Source organism: Aquila chrysaetos, chromosome 6 (assembly GCF_900496995.4).
Source record: "Aquila chrysaetos chrysaetos chromosome 6, bAquChr1.4, whole genome shotgun sequence".
Taxonomy (NCBI): Eukaryota; Metazoa; Chordata; class Aves; order Accipitriformes; family Accipitridae; genus Aquila; species Aquila chrysaetos.
Window position 1 is genome coordinate 12,767,891 of NC_044009.1, and position 15,381 is coordinate 12,783,271.

Genomic DNA, 15,381 nt, shown 5'->3' on the forward strand with positions numbered 1-15,381 from the left:
AAATTAAGCCTAAATGTGTTTATTGCACGCAAATGTAGGGAAATAATGGGGGAAAAAAAGGCGTAATCTGCCCGTTCCTTAAAAACCCGCGGGTCTGACACATGTGCTGCCCGACTCCCCCCCACCCCGCCGCAAGCCTTGGCGCGCCGCGCTTATAACCCCGCCCCCGGCTCACCCTGGCCACGCCCCCAGGTCTTGACCACGCCCCCGTCTGGCCGCTCCGGACGCCCCGCCCCGCAGTCCTCCAGAGCAATAACAAACCCCGGGCTAGAGCGGCTGGTGTGCCTTAGGCGGCGGGCGGAAGTGTGTGTTGCTCGCGACGGAAGTGACGTCGAGACGCGGCTGCCTCCTGAGGGGAGGCGGTTCCGGCTGGCGGCGGCGGCGGCGGGACGCCGTGAGGGGAAGATGCCCGTGGCGGTGATGGCAGAGAACTCTTTCAGCTTCAAGAAGCTCCTGGAGCAGTGCGAGACCCAGGAGCTTGAGGTACCGCGGCGCGGGGGAGGGGGGGGTTGGGAGTGCGCGCTACTGGGACGGGCCCGGGGGTGGCGGGGGCCTAGCTGAGGCCCCGTGTGTCCCGGCGAGGCTTCGGGACTCGGTGCTGCTCCGCAGCGCTGGTGGTTGTGGACACAAGCGTTTCTGGCGGTGAGGGTTAGAGACAAAGGTAACGTCGGTCTCGGTAAGTGCGGATTTTTGCCTGAAAGTGCTGTTTTGAGAGTCTAACCTGATCTTGCAAGGAGGGCTACTCGTGGCTCTCTGCCTCCGTGTGTGTTTGTGAGGTTGGTGAGGGTTCAGTGTTTAAACTTGCCGCTTGTGCAAAAGCCTGCCAAAAAGCATTTCAGAAACTCGTGAGCTGCAGACAGACGAGTGCATTTTAGTATAATCGTTAGGGTCTTTTTTGGGGGGGAGGGAAGTGTGTGAGAGAGAAGTTCATATGTCTCCATGTATTTCACATGGTTGAGAAAAAGAAGATATTGAAAAGGGGAGTGGAGCACTGAACCAGGCTTGGAGAATGACTCTTTAGATCAGTGGTGCCCTTATGATGGGAACTCACACTGGAAGCTTCCTCTGTGCTGTTTTAAATTCTATTGCTTGGCGAGTTTTCAAGTTTGACTGTGTGCACTGTTAGTGTACCGGATTCCAGCCTGTGGTAAATCCAAGTGGCGCCATTTTAATGCTAAAAGTCCTTCCTGCATGATATCCATAAACCCTTTCTCATCTTGCAAAGTTTCCAGTGCTTTTATAAATGTGAATCTCGTGCATCCCACTGTAGCAATTTGAAAGAAGGGAAAAATTTGAATTTTCCTCTTTCCTGCACTCTTTAGTGATTCTGATTTTTAGATCTTGCTACCCTAGCAATTGAAGGGAGAGAGTTGGTCCTGTATGTGATTGCTTGCAACCGCAGAACTTTGGTGTTGACAAACCACACAGTTTTGCGGTGGAAGATACAATCCTTAAATGGAAGGGTGTGCATCATCAAGCTTCAGTTGATGTTTCTGTGCACTATTTCTGGGCTGAGCCCAGGTGCCTCTCGTGTTCTCAGCATGATGCTGCAGCTTCTTGGTATGCCCTGAGTTCTGAGTGTTATGGAACTGGAGGGAGGTTGTGCTGAACACATGAGCTACCTGCTGCCTTGAGTGATGGGCATGTGAGCACAGAGAAGCAGAAGAGTGCCCTTGTACTGCCATGTGGGAGAGCTGAGTGTGGTTACCCCTTCCTGCTGGGCAATCCCATCTGAACCTGACTTGCGATGGCTTTGGCTGCCTTTTTGGCCTCTGTGGAGTGCTGGGGTGGGGGGGGGGGAGCGTCAGGGATGGAGCCCAGCAGGCTTTGGGCTTTGCTTCTGCAGCATTCGGAGGAAGTTTAACGTATCCTTGTCACTTCCCCGCTGCAGAGCATGTGATGGTGGACCTCGGTGGGTCCCCGGGAGCTGTTGCAAAACCACTGAACTTAGACTGTGCTCTGCTCAAGGTTTCTGTGGAGCCTGTCAACAGTCTCCTAGAGTAAATAGCAACAGATGCACCCCAGGCAAACTGTTCCCAAATGCTTTGATAAAGCTGGTAAGTTATTTGCTGTGCGTGTCTGCATCCACATCAAGATTCTTGCGGGCACACTATATCTGCTGACAGCCTTTGTTTCAGCTCATGAGTTAAGTAAACTGATTTTTTGCAGGATAGATGCAGCCATAGAGCTTCCTTCAGTAAGACTGTAGCTTGTAAATCTAGTTGTTTTGGTGGCAGTTAGCTTTCCCTTCTGTTCCATTAGTCTTCTGGCTGAGAAACTAATGAATTCTCTTTTTAGTACAGAGACACACCAAAGGTGAACTTGCATAGTTCAAACAGGTGGTATTAATTGACTGGGCTTTGTTTTACTGGGTGTGATCCAAGGAGTGGTTGCAGAAACTCTTGTATTTTTATGTAGATGATGAGCCCTGGGAACAGGCTAGGAATGGCTGGGGACAATGATATCTGCTCGATGACACAGCTAATCACCTGCTTTTGGCTTAGATGAGTCTATAAATCACGTGTCTAATTAAATCAAATAGCTGCATAATTGGCTTCCTGTGAGTGCTTGCTGCACTATCTTTTGATAAATTGCTAAAACCTTATTGGAAATCTTTTCAGCTTTTAAATGATTATAGACTGTCAAAATTTTATAACTTTATTATAATATTTTTTTCTACTTATATGATTTGTGAGGTCTGCTGAAGTGTGGCAAGTGTCAAAGCTTAGTTTGGGTTTTTAAGAAGGGCTGTTCAAGTCAGCAAAAAGCTTTACTCTGCTGGAGTGCCCTGAATTGAGCTGAAGTTCAGCTCAAAATAAATGAAATTGAGTGCCTAAAAACAGCTGTTTGTGAGGAACTGTAAAGCCAGATGGTTACCACTTTCATGAACATAAGCTAGAACATTAGACTAATGAAAGATGTAACCTAACCTTTATTCATGCAGCAAAACAAACTAAGTTTTCTAAGTAAAACTTCTGGCATGTGCAAGTTAACTCTTCATCATAAGATACAACTGCATTGATACAACATAGCAACTCTGACAATTTGTCCTGAGCTATTATGTGATGTGAAAAAAAAAATAAAATCAGTTGGAGTGTTCAGTTTTCATTAAACTTGGCTTCTTGCTGTATTTTGTGAGATATCGCTCTTAAAATATGTAACCAAATTATTTGTACTTGTGTTTTAGGCCCCTGGAGGAATTGCAACACCCCTTGTTTATGGCCAACTTCTAGCTTTATACCTGTTGCATAATGACATGTAAGTGACTTGTCTTAATCTTTAACTTCAGATACTTAATTTGTCCCTATTAGCTTGAGCTGCAGTTGCCAGCATATCAGTAATTGGTTGTGTGACTAACAAAATGCATGTAGGCAGTGCTGTGTTTTTAGAAAAACAGAATTCATGGCATTAAGTCTCTTTTACCCCTTGTTCTGTCAAGAAAATTATTCTCCTTTGTTTGCTCTTGCCCACCCTTTTGAATTGTAGGGAAGCAGATTGGGTTTAGGAAGAAAGTTCCTTAAATACTGAAAATGGCTTCTTGGGAGTGTTGAATGCTTCAGTGTTTTGATTTGTAGCTTTTCAAGGCTGAATTTGTTTTGAGTAAGATTTCATGCTGCTCCTTGTGTTTAAATTACAGCAGGATAACTCTAAACTGTTGATGTTAAAAGTGAGGGATACTGTTGGCTTGAATGAGCTAAACCTGCATGAGGCAGTAATACTTTGAATTTGGTCTGGTGGATTATTACCATGTCCCTGTGTGAACTTGATTTGCTCTGTTTAGGGTTTTCTTGAGAAATTGCTGATTATTCAGGCAGAATAAATGACACTGCCATGTTTGATTAGTGAGCCAATGTAAGCATTAGTGTGGGGGTTCGAAGATTTGCGTTTTCTTGCATTGTAGATATGTATTCTTTCAGGGCAAGTTCCCTGAAAGCGGATAGGTATTAGGTTTAATGCAGATAACCTTGGTTCAAACGAATTTGCAGTTTTAGAATTGTGCTGTAATGAAAAGCAATGAGTCTTTTTCTCTATTTTGCATTTTAAATCTTTCTGAGAATTTGTAGCCATTTCAGTTTGACTTCTGCGGTCTAAAGATCAATGACTAAATATTTCAATGTGTACATTCTGAAGATTTGGACATGACAAAGCTGGGTTGGGAAGAACATGCACAAAACAGTCCAAATCATTGGTATGCAAAGTGGGGTGTGGGCACATGAAGAAAGTATTTTTGTACTATTAAGTAAAATAAAAATATCTTTAAATGGTGTTTATTTCATCCTTTTTAACTTCTATATTTGTATGCTTTATAATGTACATAATGTATTAATACAGTAGTACATTTATATAATTTATAAATACATATGTGTATACTGGGGGTGCACGCTCAAAAATGTTTTCCTGCTAGAGGTGCATAATCCAAGTTTGGAGACTATTGATCTAAGTGACTACTGACACTGTGAAAAATTACTATGTACATGTGTTCATCAAAGATGCAGCTATTCCAAAAATAAAACTGCAAACCTAACTTCTATGAAATGCTGCCTAGGGTGAATAAATGAAAAAGCTTTTCTAAACTGGTGTTAAATAAGTCAGTTAATGAACTATTTCATGTATTATGGTGGTCATGTTGTCTACTTGAGAATAACTTTGTTTTTCTACTTTAGCAGACTTAGAAGGAATATTTTAAAGCACTGAGACTGTGTTAATTATAGCATCCAAACAAACCTTTTGGTTTGGTGTCTCCTTGTAGCAAACATTTGGTTACTGAGAAGTATTTTTAACTTAATTTTTTTTTTAGGAATAATGCACGATATCTTTGGAAAAGAATCCCTCCTGCTATCAAATCGGTAAGTACTTCATAAAATGCCATTTGATACTAAAACAGTTTCATATAAGTTTGCAAATAATGACTTTTTTTCTGCCAAGGATTCTGTTTGGTGAGTAGCCTTGGGCTCAGTTCTGTGCTGTGAACTGCTTGCCCAGCAGGTGGCATATTGGTCTTTAAGATCTCCTAGTTGCTCATCTGTTACCTCTTCTCCTTCACAAATAATCTGGTGCAATAGAATTCAGTAAATCTGGAGACTTTTTAGTAGAAAGCCCCATGATAGAGTAGTCAGCTGGAGGAAAGCAATGGATCTGACTCTGGGATGGGGCTGCATTCCACATGAGGGTGCAGAATACCTTGTGCAGTGAAAAGTGACTTCAGGTGAGATGCCTCTTCAAATTGATTAACTTTCTGAAGGCACTTGTTTTGCACTGCATTTGGATCAAAGATGCATTTTGAGGATTCAGCTAAATACAATACCAGAAATGCTTCCAGACTTTACTGTTAGGTTTTTAGTTTGAGATCTTTTTACAAGGAAACTAGTGTTCCGTAGTCTTGTATTAAGCAACCTTTCGGTCAAGATGGGACCTGTCAGACGGTTCTGAAATAATTTTCTTTATCATGAAAAAAACTAGTTACATCAGTAAAGTCAGTAGTCATCTGGACCGAATTTTACTTGGCCTTTCTCTGAAACCTGCTGTACTTGCTGCACAGCAATATTCTGTGAATAATCTGGCTTTTTTGCTGTAACTTGCATTTCATGTGAAGCATCATTCATGGTGGGGGAAAGTCATTCCATGAATTATTTTTGGGAATGTTGCACCTCAAAACATAGTATTTTCTTATGTGTATATGTTGATGAATCTTCTGCTAATGGAACCAAGTAATAACTAGTATGAGTCTTAACTTCAGAAACAAATCAGTTCTCCTTACAGTTGAAAATACTACTTTATTGCCCAGTTTGCTGTTTGGGTGCTGTTCTGACAGGATGTTCTGGAGTCTAGTTGACCAAATGACAATGTTGTAACACAGTAGAAGTAGCCCTTAAAACCAGTAGTAGGAGAGCAGTTGTAGTGAGTATGGCACCATATTAAGTGTGACCTATTGTCAAGGTTGCAAGACTTCTGAGTTGAAAATTGCCTTCACTGTGCAAACAGCCTCTGCACTTTGTAAAGCCTCTACTGAAGAGACAAGCATCTCTCTAAGCAGAAAATAAGCTGTGCCTGTCTTTTTGCAACTTCAGTCAGTAGCCTGAGTGCAGATTATTCTCCATGATTGTTTTAGCTGCTGTGTCAGCCTGGATTGGTGTAACTGACATGTGAGCAGGCTTTGCTTATGTGGGCGATAAAGTTTTGGCAGAGGATGGATCAGGGAGCTTGCAGTGATACCTGCTAGAACAAGATTTCCCAGTGTTTGTATGTTCATCTTTACAGGTGTTGTGATACACTCTTGCAATGGGAAAGGGAGGGAAGTGGAAGAGGGTTTATACAGTATGGCTGCTGTAGAGAATACACTGTTCGGGATTAACTGTTTGGGGTGTTTTTGTCACAACAGGCAAATGCGGAACTTGGTGCAGTTTGGTCAGTAGGACAAAGAATCTGGCAGAGAGACTTTCCAGGAATCTATACAACAATCAGTGCACATCAGTGGTCCGAGACTATTCAACCAATCATGGAAGCGCTTAGAGGTACAAACTGAACTTCTGTAGATAGCATGGAATTATATGTTGCCTTAAATTATTTCTGTGTGCTCAAACACAAATAGACAAGTAGACAAATGACTACTTATTATGAAAACTCAGAATTGGTCAGGAATATTGTTGCCAAGTTTTTGTAGGTTTTACTTAAAGGATTTTAGGTATCAGGTGTAAATAAAAAGCTCATTACAAAAACTTGTAAAAACAAACTAAACTGTTTTTATTAGGATTGGAACTTCATATACCATATGTTTTGTTCTGTAATAGCAAAATAGACCATTAGTTATCCAATTTTATCAGACTTTTAACCAGTAATCTAGGGAACTTGGCTTGGCATTTCAGAACCTTGTGACACTTAAAAGGCTTTTCTTTTTAAATGTGGCTTCACACAAATGTTTTATAGACTTTATAACTGTAACATGCAAAGTCTTGCTACTAGAGGGCAGTACAGACTGCTAAAAAGCCTTCCAAGGTATTTTGCAATAACAAATTCTCTGTAGCTTTAGAAACAACTGATTTTTTTTTTAGATGCCTTGATATCAAAGCGGATGTGGTGAAAAAGGCATGAATAGTTTAACTGTTTTTTTCATTTTTTTTTTTCTGATTCTAAGCTACTTGACACACAAGCGTATTGCAAATGGAGAATGCCATCAGAAGCAGAGTTCCCTAAACTGGTTTACATACTGGTGGTAGTATGCAAGATGCTACAAACTGCATTTGGAAGTTAAATGTGGTCTCTGAGGGGTTTTGTCCTGGTATAGAGCAAGCTGTTGTCTCTGGCAGCTGACTGTGGTACTTCAGTGAATCGTGGGAAGGGGGGGGGGAACTTCTTAAGTGCTAGCTTTAAGGGTGGTGGTGGTTTTCCAAATGTGTTAGAATTGGAAAAATTTTCTTGGCTCTCCTAGTTATGGAGATTAGACTACTGTCTGCTTACAGTGTTTATCTCTTCTTAGATGCAACTAGGAGACGAGCCTTTGGACTGGTTTCACAGGCATATACCTCAATAGTTGCAGATGATTTTGCAGCCTTTGTCGGGCTTCCTGTAGAAGAAGCTGTGAAAGGTACTTTGCATTTATTCACTGAATAGTCTTTCTACAGATGGTTGACATCAGAGGGCTGTAAGTGATGGTAAATAAAAACATGTATGCAAATTTGGAGACTGCCCCATCGCTTCTCTTTATAACAGTGAAGAGAGGAAAATCTCCTGGTTCTGGGTAAGAGTGTGTTGTTGTTTTTTTTTTTTTTTTTTTTTATTATTTGCCACTAGTTACCATTGGTTATCCTCCCCTTCCATATGTGGAAATGATAAAGCAATTCAGTGGTGAGGGAAGAGTGAAGGCAGTGGATTCATCTAGTTCCATGTGCTATTACTTCCATGATGTTATTTGTTGAACTACATGTCTAAGTATTAACATTTTTATAAGAAATATGTCTTGGAGTTATGGCATACAGGCAGTGAACTGAGGTACTTTTTGGTTTTTTTTACTTGGCTTGATGTGCATCTTTATTTTGCATTTCTAGCAGTCATTTAAGATGTTTGTTCTTACAAATGTAAAAATGCCTTTTCAGGTGTATTAGAACAGGGCTGGCAAGCAGACTTTTCAACTCGTATGGTAATGCCTAAAAAGCCAGGTAGGTGGAGCTGTTATTTCATTACACATTGAGTTTAGCATTTTCTAGTAATTAGGTGTTAGTTTTTAATTAAAATTTTGCACAGTATTCTCTTAGATATTTTTATGGGGGCTTATACCGCTTATAAGCATTGAATGTTTATAAAATGTAGGAAGTACAAAGTAGCGGGTTTGGTTTGGGGTTCCAAGTAGTTTGGATTAAACTACATCCTCAAATTAACTTTTTTAAACAAAAGCAGACAGGATATGCTGTGATTTCTCGTGTCCTCCTCTGCTGCTGGCTCTGACTCAGTGGAACATAAGTTGGATGACCTCAAACGACATGTCTTAATCTAAGAAAGATGAGTAAAAAATATACCATTTTGAACCTGAGAATTTTTTCGGGAGAAGTAGAACTTTTTTGGGCAGGGATCTAGTGCATCTCTGTGTTCTGAGGAGCTCCAGTTGTTGGTATAATTTCCTTTGCTTTTTAAAATTTGACTGGATCTTTTCTTCACTGTCATGGTGTTGATAACAGACTATCTGTTCCTGTAAAGCTCAGTCTGCAGAAGTACTTGGCTTTTTTTTGCTAAAGCTGTATCTATGGCTGGCTGAGGCAAAAAGAAAAGTTAAGCTGTGAAGGCAGGATAAAATGACTGCTCTTAAACTGCAGAGTGCAGCTCTGGAAGAAGGAGCCAAATTACAGCGTATCTAAAAGGGCAACATCTATTAGACTAAGAAAATATACTGTTTGTATGGGCAGAACTTTTAGGTGTTCAGAGCCCAGAACATTATAATAAACATATGCCAGGCAAGGTGTTGAAATTTATCCCTTGGGGCACATAACCAACCAGAGCCCTGAGCTTTTGTATGTGATCAGTTTTTTTATGAACTGGTTGCAAAATACACAGTGCTTAAAAGTACTGGGAACTAGTTACATGTGGTTCTTTTCCAAAAGTGAGTGCAAGAACTATTGAGGCAAAAGAAAGAGGCAGGAGATTGTAATCTATTTTGAAGCTGCGTGTCTAACCAGCTAAGCCTTGGGTATTCTGCTTTTTAGCTATGAAGTAAAACATGATAAATGAACAGGTTTAACTTTAATTACCTTTTCATCTAGTTTTGGCTTGCTGTATACAACTGTTTAAAATCGGTCTGCTGGACTAACTTCTATGTGTTTTTCTTCAGGTGTGCTGGAAGCTTCCTTTAACAGATTTATTCCTTCATCAGGTACTCTCTCTTTATATATAATCTACTTGCATACAGCTAAACTTGTGTGATTAATATAAACACAATTTCACCAGCACCACAAAATGGGAATTGAGTCCTAGAGAAGTGAGTGTCATCATTCCCCCCTCAAAAAAACCCACCCCGATCAGGTGCTATGTAAACGTGTTTCTACTTCTGTCTTTTCTTCCCTCACATTTTAAGGAGTGCCTGAGATTCCCACTTCCATAGCTGAAGTAGGGAGCAGATTCTGAAGCAGGGGTGGACAGCCCTTGCAAAACAAAACTATTTTGGCTAAAACTTCTGACTTGGAGGCAACTGCTTCACAAAGCAACTCTGAATAGGTTTCATTGCTTTTGTGTAATGTGGGATTTCTGAAGTCTTCCCTGTAGAAGAAAGCAATGTTCTGGTTTTCCTCAGAGCTCAGCTATAGATTGAGGTGTAATGTGTTATGTCATGCCGATTCTCAAAACACTGTTGTGTCTATTGTTCACAAGATAGTGATAGCAGATCTGAATTGGTGGCTTGCTGCGTCTTAACAGTTGCCAAAAGTCTTAAATTTACAGGTTTAATTCCAAGGCAATTTCAAGAGCTGGGGTCTTGCTTTTGAAAACATTCTTTTGATTGTCAGCCTCCTCCATCACATACTGCAGCCCTAAGAATGCTAGTCTGTTAACTCTTCAGGAAGAGTAAATGCAAAGTTTCCTGCTGTTTTTTTATTTCTATTTTTAATTCCTAACTTACCTCCCTGGCTTTAGTCACTTGTCTTTCAATCTATTGTTAAACTGTAATCTTAGGTTAACTAGCATTTATATAAGGATTTGCATGTGCACTGCATTCCACTGCAACTCATGCAGTGCTCTGTTTTGTTAGTCGGATAACCCAGTAGATTTGATATCTTCACTATGGCAATTTGTAAGGAAAGGAGCAACTTTAGAGCTCTAGGAGTGTTTTTGTCAAGTGGAAGTACTCTTAGTCTTTGTTATTCAGACTCCAGTATATGCAAAAAAAATTCTGGAGACTGCTGACAACTGAAACTTATTACAGCATCTTTGCTGTTAGTAACTCTTGGACTACTTAGTGTTGCAGATAACAGAAAAGTAATGTCAGCTTAAAGCTGCATAGGCAGGAGATACAGTTAAGATATGCCCCCATAAGACTGTTTAACAGTCTGATGCATTTAATTTTTTTCCTTACTGTTGTGATGGATGGTAATGTGGATGGATTTGCTTTCTTAATTTCATTAATGATGCATTTGTTTTATCTTTATAGAACCTGCTCCAGTTCCACCAATTCCAAATGAACAGCAATTGGCCAGATTGACGGACTATGTGGCTTTCCTTGAAAATTGATTACCCTGCTCCTGTATTCAGAACAACTTGGGAATCCTGTGTACTGACAGTTTTAGAAATCTAAGATAATTTTATTTCTTATCTGTTAAACGTTGCAGCATCCCCTACTCAAATGTGTGAAGTATACAGTGTATGTTAGCCCAGTTTGTGCTTTGCCAAAGCCACGCTAGCAATTGAAACAATCCTTTAACTCCTGTCATATTTATTCAGTAGGTACACAGCAGTATTACATAGTAAGGTTTTTTTTATTGACTCATAGCAGAGAGAGGCAGGACTTTTTTCAGGTATATTAGAAACAGAGAAGAAAAAATGAGTAATGAAGCAAGTTAACTGTGTCAAGTGATTTATGCTAGTAGGTTATGTGCTTCTATAGTGAGTACTGCAGTGCTTATCACAGATCAATTGCATGTTGAACTGAAGTACAAAAAGTGGAAGACTGCCCATCCCATATCTGCAGAGAGGAAGTATTTTGAAATGGTAACTTAAAGAAGAAAACAATTTACAGTAACTCTTTTGCAAGTATATTTGTGGCATATTTATAATTGATCTTTTTTCTTGTTGGTATTTCTAGATTGTTAAATCTTGTTCTGATAAGAAATTTCGGATCGGGTATATTTTTACAGCAGAGTAATAGGAGTTGTTTAAGAAAGGCAAATCTTCACTTTGAGGAGGAATTTTTACTTTTGGAAGATTGAGTGACTTAGGACACCAGGTATTTCGCTGGGTAGCCATACACCTTCTTAAGGCCTGTCATGTCTTGGTTCTTTTCAGTACACTGGGCCAGGATCTACAAGAAACAACAACTCATACCTGACTAAGCTTTCTGGATTACCTCTGCGGTTATTGGAGAGGAATTTAAAAATTAGAGTAGGTCTCCCTGAGTAGAGACCAACTGGGATGGGGAGGATACGTTATGCTGCAATATCAGTTTGAGGAATATATTTTCTATCTCAGAGCACTGCTGTGTTAATCTTTGAGTTGAGAGTGGACTTTAGAAGCAGAAAGATTACTTGTATTCCCAGGCTTCTTATTTGTATTATGCTGGTAAAAAGGCTATGGGAAAATAGTGGTGCTTTAAAGGGCAGTGCATGCCTTTATTTGCTTCTCCCCCCTTGTCAACATCATATTCAGTGGTTTCATCAAAGATGGCAAGTATGCCATATGTTGTGATTGTTTTTTTCCAGTGTGCACTACCTACTGTACATTCTCTTGCTGGGGATGTGTTAGCAGGGAGGAATTATAAACTGTGCACTGCTGCTTTGAGAGCTCCCTTTATATGTAAACACTTACGCAAAATGATTATTTATTTGAAACCCACCTGAGACTTGTATTTCTAAATTTATCTCCAGTGAAATTAAAGAACATGTTTACACTGACCATGTGTACTTGATTTTTTTTTTTTTTTTTTAAATTTTCCTTAGAGTACAGTTGTTCTGGCTTGGCTAGTTTTTCAGTGAATTCTTACTGGTCTCATTTGGATAGGGCTAGTTAAAGATTAGTGTAATACATTATGCCTAGACAGGTACTTTGAACAGCTTTGTGTGCAGCAATTGTATGGGTTTTTTATTAAAAAAATAAACACTGGTACCCTTCAGATGCCTTTTAAAATATTCAAAGGTGTAAAGTACTTAAAGAGCTAAGTGAAAATTTCCTCTTCTTTTGTGTGTATTGTGCAGTTGTTTGTAGCACACAAGGACAACCCTGCCTGCAGCAATGAAAATTAGACATAATTAAAGGATTACTAACCACTTGCACTTAATAAATGGTAGTAGGAGAGGAGCAACGTGGACACTGGTAATCTGTGTCTATCTCAAATCTACTATCAAATCTGTGCCAAATACAGCAAGTTTGACCCTTCTCTGTCCAGTTCTAACAATTTCGTAATTTTGAGATCTCCGGTCTGCTGTAAAATTTAAGCTAGCTTTTAGCTTTGGGTATGGCGTTAACTCATGATTTGCCTTAAGTACTGTGCTCCCAGCCACGCTTTTTTGTTTGTACTTGTTTGGAATCCAAGCTATTTCAGATCTTTTTCATCTTCATTGCCCTTTATCGTGGTTTCTGCTTCACAAATATCCTTTTTTCAGATGGTCTGTTTGTTGCTACTCTTACTAGTCATGTAGTGGACATAGCATGGCTTGTAACCACAGCAGAATATTTTCTATTTGTTCCTGATCCTTTCCAAGAGTGGCTCTGTTCTAACATCTCTTGAGCACTGCCCTGTTCTCAGTGTAGTAATGACAATGACTTGAGTATCTTTCATCAGCAGTGATAGCTAGGTTGGTATGCATCATGGCATGTCCTTATTCAGGGTTTTCCCCTCTGGTTAGTGCAGTGCATGCATGGATAACAAATGGGCAGTGAAACAGTAGGTGAAATTTCAGTATTGTAAGACACTTCTGGTCTTCACAATCAGACTTGCTTTTGACTTCTTGAATAACTTTAAAATCTTGGCGTTGTTGGCTTGCTAACCTAAAGAACTTTTATCGATGTTGAACATAAGAGGTGTAACAGTGAAAGCTGACTGGAAACTTCCTGTTGCACTGTGAAAACTGACTACGTGCTACATACCCTTAGTCAGTCCTTTCCCCTTAAGTCTCCTAGTTTGTGTAGTTTTGGAAAAATCTGTTGTGTATGAAGTAGACCACTTAATCCACATTTGTTGATTCTTTATAGAAAAAGTCAGTAGATTTGAAGCTGCCTACAAAACCAAACCATACTTCCTCAAGTACTCCTCTATGTTTTTTTAGTATTTGTCCTTTTAGTAATGAAAACACTGCATGATGCCCTTGTCTAGATACTCATCTTGGGTTTTTTAGGTTTTAAATGGGCAGGTGAGGAGCAGGCAGAGTTTAAGACTTGGTAAATGAGCTAGAGGTATTAAATGTTAGAGAAGTAGGGGTATTACAGCCAAGTGGAATGCTGTGCTTTGTGTCTGGGAAAAGTAAATGGGACAAGTTGCTTTATTGATGTTAATTTGAAGTAACACTGGAATAGGTCTTAATCTACTGCCAATGATATGGTTTCATACAAATGGCTTTGAGGGATGTTAACTTTTGTAAGACCTTTAATGGACTTGTCTGGTATGTATCGAGCTAATAAAGTCAAATTTTTACTTTTCCAACATGTTCTTAAAACTAGTGAATGATTTTATCCTGCAACAGGCTTTCAGCTGGTTCACAGTACCTATTAATAGGAAATTACATCTGATGGCAAGTTTATTGTAGTTCTTTGTGGAGTTTGTGATACATTGTCATGATCGATTTGGTTCCTGAACTGCAGTGTGCCATGGAGCCTCAAAATGGGAATGAGGGCCACCTCAAAGTACTGTGAAATTATGTGCTTCTGTTTAAAAATACTGGATCAGAAAGTTTGGAGTTACAGTAGCTCACTAATGAAATTCACAACTGGATTTAATGGCTGAAGACAAACGCAGCTTTTCCATATCAGTAGAGGGTTGCTAGGTAGAAAGGCAGATGTTATTGTATAGCATAGTTTGTTTAAGGAGATGAAGATGACTTAACCAGTCTCTGAAATGTAGAGAGAAATCTGTCCATAGAGCTGTGGTTACCCTAACAAGCAAAGATATAAGATGAGCTTGATAGAAAAGGTAGGAGATGTTAAGTTCTTTTGAAGGCAGTGAGTAATCTCAGTATGGTAGCTATTTTTAGGCTTGCTCTAATACGTACTATGGTCTTCACTTGGGTGTGCTTTGATACTATGGAAAAGTGTAAACAACTTTGACACATGGCTTTACAAAAGCCAAAATCGGACATATTTGTAAAAGTTATTCTTTTTTTGTCTTGGGCCTATCTTGTGCTAAAATATTGCAGTCTCAAAGGGGTCAGTAACAATTCTGCTGAGTGGAAATGTTAGTCCGTTTGTTAGACATGATCTGTGTTAAAGCATTTCAGTTTACACTTTCACTGCTCTGGCAAGCCTAGCATAGCTTTGTGCTTCCCTGTCCACAGCCCTCTCTTGGTAAACAGGTTGTGTAAATTATTTCTTAAAGTGAGATCTTTCAGCATTTGAATACTTAACCTGGGCTGCTTTAACCCTGTGCTTTCAACTCAACGAAGAGGAAGTATTTTTGTGGTCATATCTGTTTTTTTAATTGAAGCAACTGTTGTGGCTTTTGGAGTTCTTCCAAATGCTTTTCTGTCAGCAGTGCTGGAACAGTGCTGGACTGGGAGGACCTTTGGGTTAAGAAACCATTAAGAATTCAGTTGGGAGCAGAGGTTCATGAAGGATTTGAAAAAAGAAATTCCACTTCAATTTAGTGTTTTCCATTTTCATCTGTATCCCGTGTGTAATTGACCATTGTTTCTTTGCATTTTATTAGCCTCTCCTATATAGGTCAGTGATGCTCATTTAGCTGCAGTTTCAGTCTCTGTAGAAAAAGCTGTTTCAGTTCAAAGGTGGTTAAAAAAGGAGAGACTGGGTGTGGAGGCAGAACAGTAGAGTATGCCTCCCGGCTGAAGATCCTCATGGAAACCTTCCGTGGGCTTTAATAACAAAGCCTAGCAGGTTTTCCATGATCTGATCAGAGCTGTCAGTAACTCAATTAAGAAAATGAAAGCAGAATGCATGTGTAGAAAAACATCTCACAGTGCATTGCAGAACAGTCCTGATGTTGCTGTAATGCATTTTGATTGATCCTGCTGCAGATACCGTGCT

The 15,381-nt window shown here is 39.8% G+C and overlaps 1 protein-coding gene across 1 annotated transcript; it reads left to right on the plus strand.

Moving 5' to 3' along the window:
* Window positions 1-295: 295 nt before the first annotated feature.
* Window positions 296-12,083, plus strand: COPS8 (COP9 signalosome subunit 8). The gene is made up of 8 exons (XM_030018739.2): window positions 296-483; window positions 3,188-3,258; window positions 4,799-4,847; window positions 6,380-6,512; window positions 7,475-7,582; window positions 8,091-8,153; window positions 9,317-9,358; window positions 10,628-12,083. Exons 1-8 carry the CDS (start codon window positions 406-408, stop codon window positions 10,705-10,707), a joined length of 624 nt encoding a protein of 207 aa, XP_029874599.1. The 5' UTR covers window positions 296-405; the 3' UTR covers window positions 10,708-12,083.
* The last annotated feature ends 3,298 nt before the right edge of the window (window positions 12,084-15,381 follow it).

Bases quoted from the DNA above. Each gene is read 5' to 3' on its own strand.
- COPS8 (XM_030018739.2), top strand. From the start codon at position 406: ATGCCCGTGGCGGTGATGGCAGAGAACTCTTTCAGCTTCAAGAAGCTC. The intron at 4,848-6,379 runs GTAAGTACTTCA...TTGTCACAACAG, and splicing joins TCCCTCCTGCTATCAAATCG to GCAAATGCGGAACTTGGTGC. The intron at 7,583-8,090 runs GTACTTTGCATT...ATGCCTTTTCAG, and splicing joins TGTAGAAGAAGCTGTGAAAG to GTGTATTAGAACAGGGCTGG.